Source organism: Arctopsyche grandis, chromosome 13, assembly GCF_051622035.1.
Source record: "Arctopsyche grandis isolate Sample6627 chromosome 13, ASM5162203v2, whole genome shotgun sequence".
Classification (NCBI taxonomy): Eukaryota; Metazoa; Arthropoda; class Insecta; order Trichoptera; family Hydropsychidae; genus Arctopsyche; species Arctopsyche grandis.
This window is the reverse complement of record NC_135367.1, coordinates 16,313,818-16,328,078: the sequence shown is the minus strand read 5'-3', so window position 1 is coordinate 16,328,078 and position 14,261 is coordinate 16,313,818. Positions and strand designations below refer to the sequence as shown.

General features: G+C 30.2%; 2 protein-coding genes across 2 annotated transcripts; one reads left to right on the top strand and one right to left on the bottom strand.

Annotated features, from left to right (window-relative positions):
* Positions 1-351: 351 nt before the first annotated feature.
* LOC143921086 (uncharacterized) lies at positions 352-2,268 on the bottom strand. The gene is made up of 2 exons (XM_077444213.1): positions 2,083-2,268; positions 352-1,999 (listed from the first exon to the last, which is right to left on the bottom strand). Exons 1-2 carry the CDS (start codon positions 2,260-2,262, stop codon positions 956-958), a joined length of 1,224 nt encoding a protein of 407 aa, XP_077300339.1. The 5' UTR covers positions 2,263-2,268; the 3' UTR covers positions 352-955.
* A 3,095-nt stretch (positions 2,269-5,363) lies between these two features.
* On the top strand, positions 5,364-10,855 carry LOC143920880 (facilitated trehalose transporter Tret1-like). The gene is made up of 8 exons (XM_077443884.1): positions 5,364-5,939; positions 6,020-6,117; positions 7,256-7,390; positions 7,475-7,558; positions 8,463-8,741; positions 9,585-9,705; positions 9,897-10,031; positions 10,116-10,855. Exons 1-8 carry the CDS (start codon positions 5,894-5,896, stop codon positions 10,649-10,651), a joined length of 1,434 nt encoding a protein of 477 aa, XP_077300010.1. The 5' UTR covers positions 5,364-5,893; the 3' UTR covers positions 10,652-10,855.
* The last annotated feature ends 3,406 nt before the right edge of the window (positions 10,856-14,261 follow it).

The following is a 14,261-nucleotide window of genomic DNA, read 5'->3' as shown; positions in this document are numbered from 1 at the left end:
TTTCTATTTTACAATTTAATTTAATTTGGTTAGTAATCATAGTATCATATTATTCTAATGTTAATGTACAGCATAATAGGAAAAAGAGCTCAAAACCCTATTTACAATTTTATTTATTTAAAATTAGGACCATTGTGGCATTGTACAGGATTTCCTATTGCGCCACAATGGTCAAAAATATAACAGAAAATAAACAAATAATAATAAGTTATATATTAGATAAAAGATAAACAGATTCATATAATAAACAATATTTTTATTTACATTATATAATTATGTCATTATTACATCCGGTGGCGGCTCATGGAAAATATTTTTGTGGGTGCTGCATTTTATATATAATTTTTTTTTAAATTTATTCACAACAAACTACACATCAAAAATTAAATAAAGACGTTTACATGAAATCAACAAAATTTAACACAATTTAAATTATATAGTTACATATATTTACACAAATATAGCGCCATTATTTTTTTCTCTAGAAAATAAGTCAAAACTAGCATCTATCTTCATTCATTATAGATCTAAAAAATATTTTACTATGAAGAAAAGCACCGTTCCGAACCTGCTGTTGTCGTCGGAAATGTAAGGGATATTTAAAGAAGTTTTGATAATTCACACAATATTTCAGGTACATTATTTTCACAAATAAAATTTAATAAACTTATTAAACCAGTAAATTGGTGCATTTCATTGCGCATTGGGGTGCTGGAGTTTCGAAGTTCCTACGGAAGAGCCGACTCTGATTACATCTTGTGAGATCTTTTATAACCCAGGAGCAAATTTTTGGTACAAATTGACTGTCTGTTAGATCTCAAGTGATTTACAAGGTAGCGTCCATTAGAAAACGATTTCAAACATATCACACTGGTATGGTGTGGGAATGTAAATGACTCACAATGTGATATTCATCAAAAACTTAAAATATTAAACGTATTTCACATTCATAAGACTAGTTCTTAGAATGAGATCTTATATGTTTCGTGAGGTTCGATTTTTGGGTGAATGATTTTAAACAAATATCACACTTGTGTGGTTTTATCCCAGTGTGCGTTTTTCGATGTAGCCTGAGGTTAGGTTTTTTAGCAAATGGTTTTAAACAAATTTCACACTTGTAAAGCTTTTGCCCCGTGTGAGATCGTAAATGTGTCACAAGTTCATTTTCACGAATAAATGATTTTGAACAAATGTCACATTTGAATGGTTTTATCCTAGTATGCAATTTTTTATGTAACTTGAGGGTCCATTTATGAGTGAATGATTTTGGACAAATGTCACATTCGTATGGTTTTATCCCAGTATGATGTTTTTTATGTAACTTGAGGTTCCATTTAAGAGTAAATGATTTTGAACAAATATCACACGTGTAAGGTTTTTCCCCCGTGTGAAATTTTAAATGTATCACAAGTTCATTTTTGTTAAAAAATGATTTCAAACAAATGTCACATTTGTGTGGTTTTATCCCAGTATGCATTTTTTTATGTGTCAAGAGGCTAGATTTCTGAGTAAATGATTTTGAACAAATTTCACACTCGTGAGGCTTTTCCCCCGTGTGAGCTCTTAAATGCAACACAAGTCCACGTCTATGAATAAATGATTTTAAACAAATTTCACACTTGTAAGGCTTTTCCCCAGTGTGAGACCTAAAATGTATAGTAAGTCCATATTTAGAACTATATGATTTTAAACAAATGTCACATTTGAACAGCTTTTCTCCGGGATGAAATCTTTTGTGTAAAACAAGTTCAGATTCACTGGGAGTTGGCTTTAAACAAATTTCACTATTCTTTTGGTGAGTTGTAGGTAGTGAAGGCTCATCGTTCCATATTACATCCTCCAACAAAACTTCTTCAGTCTTGATGTTCAAGCAATCATCTAGCCTCAGTTGGGACGTTTCGTTGCTTCGAAAACAAGCCTTTCGAAAGCTGATTAACAATTCCAGATTGGTCTTACACGAAAGACACACCGTGTCTGGTAACCCGTCGCCTCTTTTAACCTGCAGATGAAAAAAATGGGATTTAACGATAAGAAGAGTCAATCAATTGGGTCCACTAATTGTAACCTGTAACCAGCACCGACATAAATTTGACAGCAGGCCCGAATGCGCTGCTCCAAACGCTCTGGATGAGGATCGCCGAAGATGGAGACGGAAGCCTCAGCCGGAGCTGATCCAAGACAAAGCCTACACTCCATCGTCTCTGTATTTAACTCTGGCCAGCCACGAACTTGTCCAATCACACGCATCAATTCATTTGTCATTTTTTTAGTGACATCTATTGTATAAATTTGAAACTAATTATATCATTTTTTTTATAATACATGCTAAAGTCGTAAAATATGCGAATAAATTCTAAAATAAGAAACAAAAGTGAAATTTGCATAAAATTTATAAAATTAATAGACAATTTAGAAGGTTCTTCCTATCCCTTTGCCCATTTATTATGTGAAGAAACTGAGGGGATAAAACAGAGCTTGGAGTTTACCATAGACGGTGTTTTTCCTGTGGAAACCAAGCAACTGCTTTTGTCTACTACTGTAAATAAAAGAAGACAGTTGGAGCTGTGTATCCAAAAGGCTGCTCAAAAAAGCGTCTTAAAACTAGACTCGCACTCAAGAATAAATGAGACAAATCTATTCCTCCAAACATTGAGTAAGCTATTCAATCCATCTGTGGCAGGTACAAAATCTAATATTAATGTTAAAGAAACAGTTTTGTTTTTTAGAAACCTGCCATTGTTTAATGTATTAACAGAGACTCAATGTTTGGAAGGATATCAGCACTTTTTTAGACATTTAATAGAGAATATAAAAAGTGAATCTACACCGGATATATTGCTATTATTGATGGCAACAAAAATTAAATATGAAGAGTTTGTTTGTGCAGCTCTAAAATCTATTTGGTGTCCCGTTAATAGTGTGGATGCTGAAAGGTATTTTAGTAAATACAATATACTTGTTACCGATCGTCGCACGAATCTCAAAAAAGAATCTGTAGAAATATGCTTCATGTTGAGTTTTAATAAATTTTAATTGGTATTATATTTTTATATTCATATTTTTTGTCTTTGTATTTTTATATTCATGGTTTTTTCATTGTAATTTTAATTCCAAAACATTTTTGAATTTTTCTATTAATTTTTAATTGTTGTGTTGTCTTTAAATTGTATGTATGTATATAAATTTTATTAAAATTCATCGAAATTTTTTATTATTTAAAATTAAACTCTTCATAAAAATAGATGCTAAATTGAACATTTTTAATGCCCTAAAACGCTAAAATGACAAAAATAGATGCCCAAAATACGGGTCTCTAATTATGGCATATTAAATTATTCAATAAAAAAAATTAAAAGTAACAACAAATTAAATTAATAAGCAAAATTCATTAGTAAGAATATAGCACAACTTGTACTATCCCGAATCGAGGTTAAGGATCGCACCTTGACTATAACCAGACCCAAATCTAGGGGGTGGCAAAGGAGGCATTTGCCCAGGGGTGGTGGATTTGAGCACCTTTTCCTCAGCATTTGAGCAAATGTTCGGCACCTTTTTCTCAGCATATTTATGTTTCAAACGAATATTATCCCTAAAAATAATTTATAATACACCCATATATACTAACTTGAAAAAACTGCATGCCATATATAATATCCCGTTTGTTACAGACATTACTAACAAACTAACCAGTAGATTCTATGACAGAATCACTAATAACCATACTAACACACTTGTGAAGAGTCTCGGTGATTACAACAAAATGTCTACACCCTTCAGGTATAAACACAGATTACCTAAACACAATCTGCTTTAGGTCATCGACTTTAGAGAGTCTTTAATTAATATTATGTATTAGATGTATTATGAGCATTTTTTATAAGGATTGTAAATAGGTTATTGAGCTCTTTTTCCTATTATGCTGTAGATTAACATTAGAATAATATAATACTATGATTACTAACCAAATTAAATTAAATTGTAAAATAGAAAATGATCAGAAGATCAGTAGCTATTAAAATAGATATAAGATGTATTGTGAACATAATTTCGTGATAGTAAAAATCATTTAAAAATCAAAAAAAAAACGAATATTATACATAATATAATTTGAATATAATCTTTTCTAATAAAAAAACTTGACAATAAGTGAGTTCCAGTACTTTTGTTTTCAAAAAAAAGCCTTGATTATACCTATTGTAATTGTGTTACAAATACATATGTACATACATATTTACCAAATTAAACTGAACTTACATTGTATTATACTAATTTACCCACATATAAGTGTTAAATGAACTGTGAACTTCTTTCTTTTGAGTCATCCCTTTAATTTTCAATATGTAACTTCTACCATACCATTCTGCACCAAATTAATAATTGTCCTTGAACGACCAGATCAAAGATCAGAAACTTCCTAGAATATTGTAGTGAGCGGAGATGTGGGCAGATAGGGGCGTTAAATTGATGGATGAATATAATCAATTTGTTTTTCGAGGGGTAAAAGACTAACACTATAAAATTCTGTTGAGTTATTAAAACAATTTTTGTTATTTTATTTCATCTTAAATTCACTTATTTCAAAGAGTGTAATTTTTAAATGTTATTCATTAATATGAAAATACATACTCTCATTATTGCGTATCAATTAATAATTATAATATTTCTTAGCCATCAAAGATTTTTGTGTGTACATTCATTAAAATTATATGAGTTCACTTTCCCAAATCAAAAATGTAATCAGATAAAAAATTGCATTTTTGATTGAAATTATATACCGATAAAAAAATTTGCCTATGATTTTGTTTTTAATAATTTTTTTTTGTTTTAATATTGGAAAGATTTTTTTTATATTGTAAAAAAATTAGTCTGCACATAATTTTTATAATCCTCCAAAAATTTCAATCAAATGTATAATCATGTTAAAAAAAATAATATGATGACGTAATAATGTCTATATTTATTAAATTATTTTTCCCAAACGAAAAAAAACATTGCTTTTATAAACTAAAAAGCTGTTCAGTAAAAGTGGATGTAGTATTTCATATATGATCAAACTTTTTTATTGAAAATGTATACAAATTGCCTTATCGATAATAGCCATGTGTTACAAAAAAAATTGACACAGATACTACATACATACATACATACAATATGTATAACCCAGTAATAATAAAGATAATTCCTAATCTGCAGTTAAACTTTTTTTTATGCAACCTTTGTTATTTTTATTTATTTTATTTTATTTATTTTAATATACAAGTATACCACAGAGTCTTTACAGGTCACCCCATATAATATAATATATAATATTTTGAATTCAATTAGATATTACTTTAAACGTTTTACATTTTATTTAGCACTTCAATGAACCAATGATTGCCGAGTAGACAACATCTGCTCAAATATATATTTCCACATATGGACAACCAAAAAACCGAGTGTAAGATAAGAAAATAATAAATGTTACTATTTATTTTGCTTATAGTGGGATAAAATAACATCGAGAAAATATATCCATGAAATATTTTCGCATTTGTCAGGTTTCGAGAAAGAAAGTCTTTCGCATTTGTCAGGTTTCAGCACTTCATATTACTTTTAGCAATCAAATTTATTTCGTTTATCATTTTTGTAGTACTTATCATCCACGGGCATCACAATATAAATCTAATATTATGTACATATGTTTTGGTAATCGAAGTTATCTCCAAGGCATTGGTATATATAGAAATGTATTTGACATCCAGTGTCAGTGGTTAATATGAACAAGTGCCGTGAACATTTCAAGATTAAAACGACTTGACGAGATATTTCGTTACGTGAAAAGATAATCTGTGAATATTTTGATACTAATGAATATTTCTAATATAAATACAAATAACTTATTTTGAAGACGATGGCTGAAGGAAGAAAAACAGTTCAATATGCAGCTGGAATATGTGGTAAGTTAAAAATAAATAATAAATAATGTGAGATGTGGAGTCTTTTTTGAATGACAGTACAAACTTTGGAAAATTTTCAGCAACTCTCACGATGGTCTATCAAGGGATTGTGTTGGGTTGGCCATCTCCGATGATTCCCAAGCTTTTATCCGGAGAAGCCGGCATTGATATAACGAAAGTAATTTAACTTTATTACCTTCATTCTGAGATTTTGAAATTCAATTATCATATAAATATCATGTGTTATTTTATATATATATATATATATATATATATATATATATATATATATATATATATATATATATATATATATATATCGAATATCATATTTGCATAAATAATATATGGTGACTTAAATGAGTTTTACAATAATTATGCTATTTATAATGCAATTTCGTTGTCATGATAATGTTAAAATTGTATATTTAATATTGGACATTGGATTTAATAAAGACACGTGATTATAATTGTTAATTTCAATTAAACAATGAAGACAACTGTATAATAAAAATATAATTATCCAATTAAAATATTAATATGTCTGTCTGATTTTAGTTTTAGTGAAGTTGTACCATTTTTATTATACATATTTAAATCTATTGGTCATGAGCTTATTTTTAGCATTTCTTAATTCAAATATATATTATAATTCGTTCATTCGTATATTTTGCTATATTATAAGGTCTCAAAAGCTATCTAAAAGATAAGAAAATTTATTTCAAAACTCTCAATGTATGTGTATTATAAAAATTGTCAATAACATGCTACTTTTAATGAAATATAATTTAATATACATGTTCAAGGTACAATAATTAGACTTGGTCTTACAAAAAGATTATAATTTTAATTTGAAGCTATTACATGTTAATGACATACTATTTACTTTTAGATTCATGAAGTTGTTATCAAAATATCAATCATGAAGGTATGGATTCTTTTTGCTGAAATGCGTCACATTGCAATAGTCATAAATATTTATTAGCTGTTCAATTGTTGTATTGAACTTTGCTATCTTGATATAAAAGGTGTTAGTTACTGCTACAACAGAAACTATTAAAACGAATGACTCCGTCAAGACATTTATTTATTTACCTATATATGTTACCTATCTATATTTTAACTGTAAACTGAATCGATTTTTTTAATTATGTAGTTATAATATGCATATGTATACATACGTACATATGTATATGTACATACATAATACAAAACGGTATAATCAAACATAATTTACTTACAATTGGTTTACATCCTCTTCAGACACTCAATATGCAACAATTGTTTAATGTGCGTATAATTTGTTTTATACTTAGGAACAATGCTCATGGGTTGCATCTTTGGTAGCATTTGGAGCTACGCCAGGTTGCATCATCGCTCAATATCTCGGTGATAAGATTGGAAGAAAAAAAACGATTCTCATAGTTGCCTTTCCATGTGCATTTGGCTCAGTAATATGATTATTTATTTCAAACTTTGTTTTTATATATTGGGATTGTATGCATATATTTACATATATATATTAATTTTTCTAGTTGATGACAATTTTTGTATCAACGCCACTTCTACTATACATTGCAAGGTTTATCAGTGGAATGGGAAGTGCGATAGCAGTAGTTGTAAGTCCATAAATTGCTAAAATCAATACTAATGTTCTATACTTTATTCGGCACGGTTGGGTAATTTTTTTATGTGATGAATTCAAATTATAGAAAAGTAGAACATTTATGTATAATAATTATTGTCAGGCTATATTTTCTTACAAAATTATTTTAAGTGAAGCTAGATTAGGTTTGCAAATTTGATAAAAAATATTAGTTCACTTGGATATAAACAAAAAACGACCAACAAAAATAAAATCAGTTTTCATTTCAGATACAAATTTTCTATGGAAGATGTAGCAATACTACATACTATATTGATAAGACATTTTTCTTGTTGATTTGAATAATAAAAGTTTTTCATCGTAGATGTATAATTTGATTTTTAAATGCTTTTTATTATTACGAAATTATGTTCACAATACATCTTATATCTATTTTAATAGCTACTGATCTACTGATCATTTTCTATTTAACAATTTAATTTAATTTGGTTAGTAATCATAGTATTATATTATTCTAATGTTAATCTACAGCATAATAGGAAAAAGAGCACAAAAACCTATTTACAAACCTTATAAATGCTCATAATACATCTAATACATAATATTACTAGAAGTATAATAATCTCTACAGTTATTATGAATCTATTAGTTTAATCTAATATTTCAAAAAATACGCAATTCGAAAAGAGTAAAATCCAAAATGATAAACATTCATCGTGGTTAATAACGATATTTGATTTGGGAAATTTTGTGTATTGTTTTTTGTACGTACTTGAGAAAGTTTAAAAACCCAATTCAAGATAAGAGATAAAATTTTAAATGACCTGATAGTAATTATTTCAGATTTTAATCTATATATACATATATTTTCATTGAACAATATCCATAAGATAATGTAAAGCGATTGTATATTTCAGGTTGTTTCAATATATATCGGTGAAATATCAGACAAGCAAATACGAGGGGCTTTGGGCACTCTCCTGACAACTATGGCGAATATGGGAAACGTTATTATTTACACAGTTGGACCTTTCGTATCTTATACGACGCTGAATATTATATGTTTATTAGTTCCCATCACATTCTTCATTGCTTGTACGTGGATTCCAGAATCACCATATTACTATTTGAAAATCGATAAGTTTGATGAGGCAGGGAAAGAAATGATGAAACTGAAAAGCTTGAAGACTATGGAGGTATATATCTATCGGCAACATATTTATTTAATAATGTACATACGTATATCTTTGATGGAGGCGGCATAGATCCAAAGGCTTTATATCATACTTGAAATATACATATAAAAAACAGTAAATAATAATAACAATAAATTGTTAAGCGGGCTGAACACCAGCGCCTGGTCCATACAAACGTATTACACTTCTCCTTTACTCAATTATGGCACTAGAAAAAATATTTTTTAATATGCTATGGATATCCACCATTGGAATGCATCTATCGTTTTATTTTATTTTTATTAGTTATTTTTTATAGGAGCTAGGAGCCGCCAAACATCTATAAAATCGCCTCTTTTTTACATCCACGAAAAGCGTCCAGCGTGCTTATTTAACGGTCGATTTAAAAAAAAAATACGCACATAGTTGAATAGAAAATATCTTTCTCATACCGATGATGAAATTTTTTTAAAAATTGGTCCAGTTTTGGAGGAGAAAATAGGAGGATACGAAACCTCGATTTTGTCGATTTAAAATACGTTTTATCTGGTCGAAGTGCAACTGTCGCATTAACTCAATATATATATATATTGATATATTGTCGCATTCACTCAATATATACATATATCGAAGATGGGAACGGCAACAGAATTAAGGTTTCGGGTGTACAGCCCTCTTAAGGAAAAAAACATAATAGCGAGTTAATGTAATCGGAAGAAAAAAATTAAAGTAATAAAACAGAAATGGAACAAAAATAGATTTAAAATGTGTTTGAAATTTGTGTTATTATGCTTTAAAAGGTATTCTACTAAATGGACTTGAGTTTTTTAATGATTTTTTTTATCATGCAATTTGAAATTTCAGACAATTGAAAATGATTTGATACAAATTCAGAAGCATGTTAAAAGAGATATGGAGAAAAAGACTTCTGTGGTGGAACTGCTCAAGAAGAAAGAGTATAGAAAAGCTGTTATTATTTTAGCAGGTAATTTGTAGCCAAATGCTAGTGTATTTCAGAACGTATAAAAAAAAGCTTGTAAACAATTAAAATTTCATCAAATCTTTTTTTTTTTACCATAATTCTGATAATAATCTAGTTGGTTTTGCACTCTTGTATACATGTAAAACTAATGATGTCTTCAAAATCACATAGTTGACTAACGTTGTTCTTAAAAGGTCTAAAGATTCTGCAGCAATTGACTGGCACATTGGTAATACAGTCATATTTAGAAACAATATTGAGACAAACTACAATGAAAATATCAGGAGCTGTTGGCAGTGCTATTTACGGAGTAGTACAATTAATAGCAGGTATATTTTATTAATTTGTATATGCATTTAAATACATATTCATATCTATTAACAAGTTAGTAATGTTTCATTGTTTCCTTATAGGAATTTGCTCGGCCATTTTTGTCGACAGGATGGGTCGGAAGCCACTCTTATTCGCATCATCTCTAGGCACTGGAATATCATTGACAGCAGTTGGAGTTTACTTCTACATCCAAAACGTCGTAAAAGCAGATGTAGACACTATGTCCAGCATTTCATGGTTGCCTATCTTTGGACTTGTCGGATTCAACGTCCTATATTCGATAGGATTAGGTAATCTGCCGTATGTATTACAGTCTGAAATATTTCCGACGAACGTCAAAAGTGCAGCTTCGTCTATCATGACTATATTCGGAGCTACAATGGCAGCTATCGTCACGAAAATGTATCAAGGACTAGCAGACACCTTCGGCATACATTCCGTCTTTTGGATGTTTGCTGCGGTGAGTTACATTGGTGTTTTTTTCGTGTATTTCGTCGTACCTGAAACGAAAGGCAAAACTCTAGAAGAAATACAAAGAAAGTTGAACAATATAAGCGAAGTTGAAATCTTGGAAGAGACATTAGAAGCAGTGCCATTACAAGATGGCAAACATTGATGACTTACTATTTACAAGATCGTTCGTTCGTTTGAGTTATATCTGTGATTGATGTGATATATTTTTATCTGTCCACTAAAATGATATTTGGAAAGCCATCGCTAAAGTATTTATCATATCTTGTACAAATTAGATTATACTTTTATAAATGTAATAAAATATTTATTCAAATAAATATTTTAAAAATACTACCTAAAGATTGGTATGTGTATATTTTTCATTCATTTCAAACACTTTCGTTACATTTTAAATGTTTTTTTATGCGTTTTTATGTTATGTACTGCACTGATATATGTATCTACACATAGTTTATGAGATTTCTATTCTGTTAGTATGTATGTACTTAGTTTTGAATTTTGAAAAACATTCATTTTCAGCGGTTATTACACAGCAGTCATATGTATGTATATACGCCTTTCTTATATTCAACACTAGCTGACTGGATATTTTACGTAAAGTATTTTACGAGGAGTATTTTACGTAAAGCCAGATATTTTTGGGGTGCGACGGCGTTTGGGGAGATATTTCTAAAAGTTTTTTTTTTCAATATAAAAAGGTAATTAGAATTCTCTTGTCAAATCCAGTCTTGAAGGTATGTTGACCGTATCCCGGCCTAACGAAACACATGTTGTGTAGTTTGTAAGAGGATCTTTTTTTTTTGTTCGATTGTTACAATGGTTATTGTATGTACGAAGAGGTTGAGCTTCGGAGAAGTGAGCTGGTTGAACTCCAAAGGTTCACTCTGGTGTTGGGAGCTGGTGCGTCGCTTTATATACGGTCTGGCTTGAAGCGTACCGTGTGCAGATGCTTTGTCTTCGTTTCCAGGACACGTGTGTTTGGGACACGTGTTGACCTGTTTTCGAGGCACGTGTCTTCGGTATACGTGTGGTTCACAGCTATGGGGTCAGCGCCAGGACGTCGTTCGTTTGAGAATGGGGTCGTGTGCCACGCGTAAACGACTTTTCAGGACATATGTTGTGGTTGCCTGATGACATCACTGTTGGGTTTCGTTCGTTTTACGATCAAGCGATGAACTCTTTCTTCTGGGATGGTCAAAGGGGACGTTGCCCTTGAGTTATGCATGTTTGTACAGGATCGATGATGAGATCACTGGTTTTGATTCGTAATAGCACAAGTCGTGCTATATTCCTACAGGTTATTCAGTCATATTTTGAAATAATGTTGAGACAAACAAAAAATGAAAATATCAGTGTGTTGGTAACACTATTTATGAAATCGAACAAGTTATTACACAATTTTATCTAAATCTGAGTTTTACTCAATAAATAGTGATTAATATGATTTTGTTTTCCTGGCAATTATCATTCATTCTCGTTGACATATTTGAAAACCACTCTTGCTAGTTGCTTGTCTCTTTTCTAGGCACTGGATTATCATTGACTGCAGTAGGAATTTACAATAATATTCAAAATGTGCTTTAAACAAATGGTGACACAATGTCAGGCATATTGTGGCTACCCATCTTCGAACTGGTCGAATTTAACATTATATCTTCAATGACACCCTGCCACAGTGGCGGACTGGGACTGAAATTAGTGCATGCCAGGAGTCAAAGGGGGCCCCCACCCAGGGTTAAAAAAATTTGTCCCCCCCCCCCCATATAACAAAATTTTCTTCTTTCCATAACGCTAAAAATCAAGGGCAAAAAATAAATAAAATTTTCAAAAATGGGAATTAACAAATTTAGGTACAAGAAAAATGGCAAAAGCAAAATAGATCCATAAATTACATTGTATATTTCGTTTTAATCCTTGTCATATAATGCATCATAAAAGAATGCGGCATAAAAGCGGCTTTTACTTTCAGAAAACAATCAGGGACGTCATTTCAGCTTTTTCTTGGGGGGACAGGCAAATATTGGTCAAATTGAATTTTTTTTCAAAAAATCTTTTTTATATCGGAATAAAAATGGAAAATATAAAATATGAAAAAATTAAGCTTATTTTTGAAAAAATAATTATAAAAAAATATTATGTAAAAAGCCAAAAAAGCGCCGTAGACGAAAATTTTTTTCCAAAAATCTTCACATGGTTAACAAAAATCGACCATCAAAATGTATCACTATATCAAAAAATATACGAACATTCGGAAAAATAAACGATACACATCTGTTTTTGAGACAAAATAAAGTAAAGGGGACCTTTCTAACGATTCGCTCCATGGGATGAACAATTTCTAAGAATGTTACTAATGGCATACCACTTAAAAACCAAAATATACTTGCTTCAAAATAATAAAATTTGGGGGGGGCGAGTGCCCCCCCAAATTACGTCCCTGAAAACAAAAAATGCATAATATTTTCAATTAATGTTGATCGAAAATCAGGATTTTGGGGAGGGGGCCCCTATCCTATGTTTCTATATACATGGATTTGTCTAGATTAGGAATAGATTTAATATTCGGAAGCTGTTTAAAATTGTGTATTTAAATCTTACTATATCGTCGAAGTATAATCAAATGTTATTTTGAAAGTATGTATGAAGTAAATTTAAATCGCTGGTTGATGATGAATCGTCCTATCAAAATTGTTTTAAGCAATTCAGTTTATATTATTCAGGGAAATTTGTTTATTCCCATTTTTATTTCAGTAGGTAGTTGTTACATAGGTATTGGTATATGCATAATATTGAGGTTGGAAATGGGCCCGGTAAAAGGGCCCACGCAAATGTTGAAACTTACATTTCGAGCCTAATAAAAAAGTTAACCGATCCTTGGGCTGTTAAAGCAGGCATTAGTTGTTTGTGTATATCGTAAGAAATTTGTTTTGTTGAAATACCCAAACTCTAGGTCCCAAAGTGCAATATCCTATAAATTTTTACACACGTGAAATAGTTAAATTAAAAAGTTATTTAATTTTACTGAGGGCCCATATTTTCTAACGGATAGTGGGGCCCACATGCCATCGGGCATGTACGCTTGTATGGCCAGTCCGCCACTGCCCTGCCATATGAATTACAAGCAGAACTATTCCTCAATATAGCTTTGACTATCACAACAGTATTTGAAAGTATAATAACCGCATATATCCCATATGTATTAGAGACTAACGGATGCTTTCAGTCCGTATGCCATCTTATGGATGTTGGTGGCGATAGTTTTTTTGTGTATTTTATAATATAATACCAGGCAAGACTATTAGATATATTCAGATAATTTATTCAATGTTGAAGAAATTGAAAGGTTGGAAAATTTCAGTGACACTGTACCACTGTAAGACTGGTATTGTTGATGATTTATACATTATTGTATGCTTTTAACTTTGACTGTTTGCAATTGATTTTCTAATCTGTACCATTTGAGAATTTATAATCTGACTTATAATTAGCTCCAAAATTTATAATCTGTATTATTTAATTGCTATTTGGAAAGTTATCGTTTCAATTATTTTTGGGATTTTTTAAAAATATGTGCATGCATAATTTTAATTATGTATATTTCAAGTCACCTTATTTTAGATGCTTTGACTATATATACGCGTGCATACATAGTTTATATTATACTAACGTATGCAATGGTGCTCAAACTTTGTATCCATTTTCAATCATTTTCACATTGATAAATAAAACAGATTCGGATTTCAGACTACCTC

What these genes read in the sequence shown, in the direction of transcription:
- LOC143920880 (XM_077443884.1), top strand. Translation starts at nt 5,894, where the DNA reads ATGGCTGAAGGAAGAAAAACAGTTCAATATGCAGCTGGAATATGTG. An exon ending in TTCCATGTGCATTTGGCTCA is followed by an intron (nt 7,391 to 7,474) that starts GTAATATGATTA and finishes TAATTTTTCTAG; the next exon opens with TTGATGACAATTTTTGTATC. An exon ending in AGCTGTTATTATTTTAGCAG is followed by an intron (nt 9,706 to 9,896) that starts GTAATTTGTAGC and finishes TGTTCTTAAAAG; the next exon opens with GTCTAAAGATTCTGCAGCAA.
- LOC143921086 (XM_077444213.1), bottom strand. Translation starts at nt 2,262, where the DNA reads ATGACAAATGAATTGATGCGTGTGATTGGACAAGTTCGTGGCTGGCCA. An exon ending in GGGCCTGCTGTCAAATTTAT is followed by an intron (nt 2,000 to 2,082) that starts GTCGGTGCTGGT and finishes TTTCATCTGCAG; the next exon opens with GTTAAAAGAGGCGACGGGTT.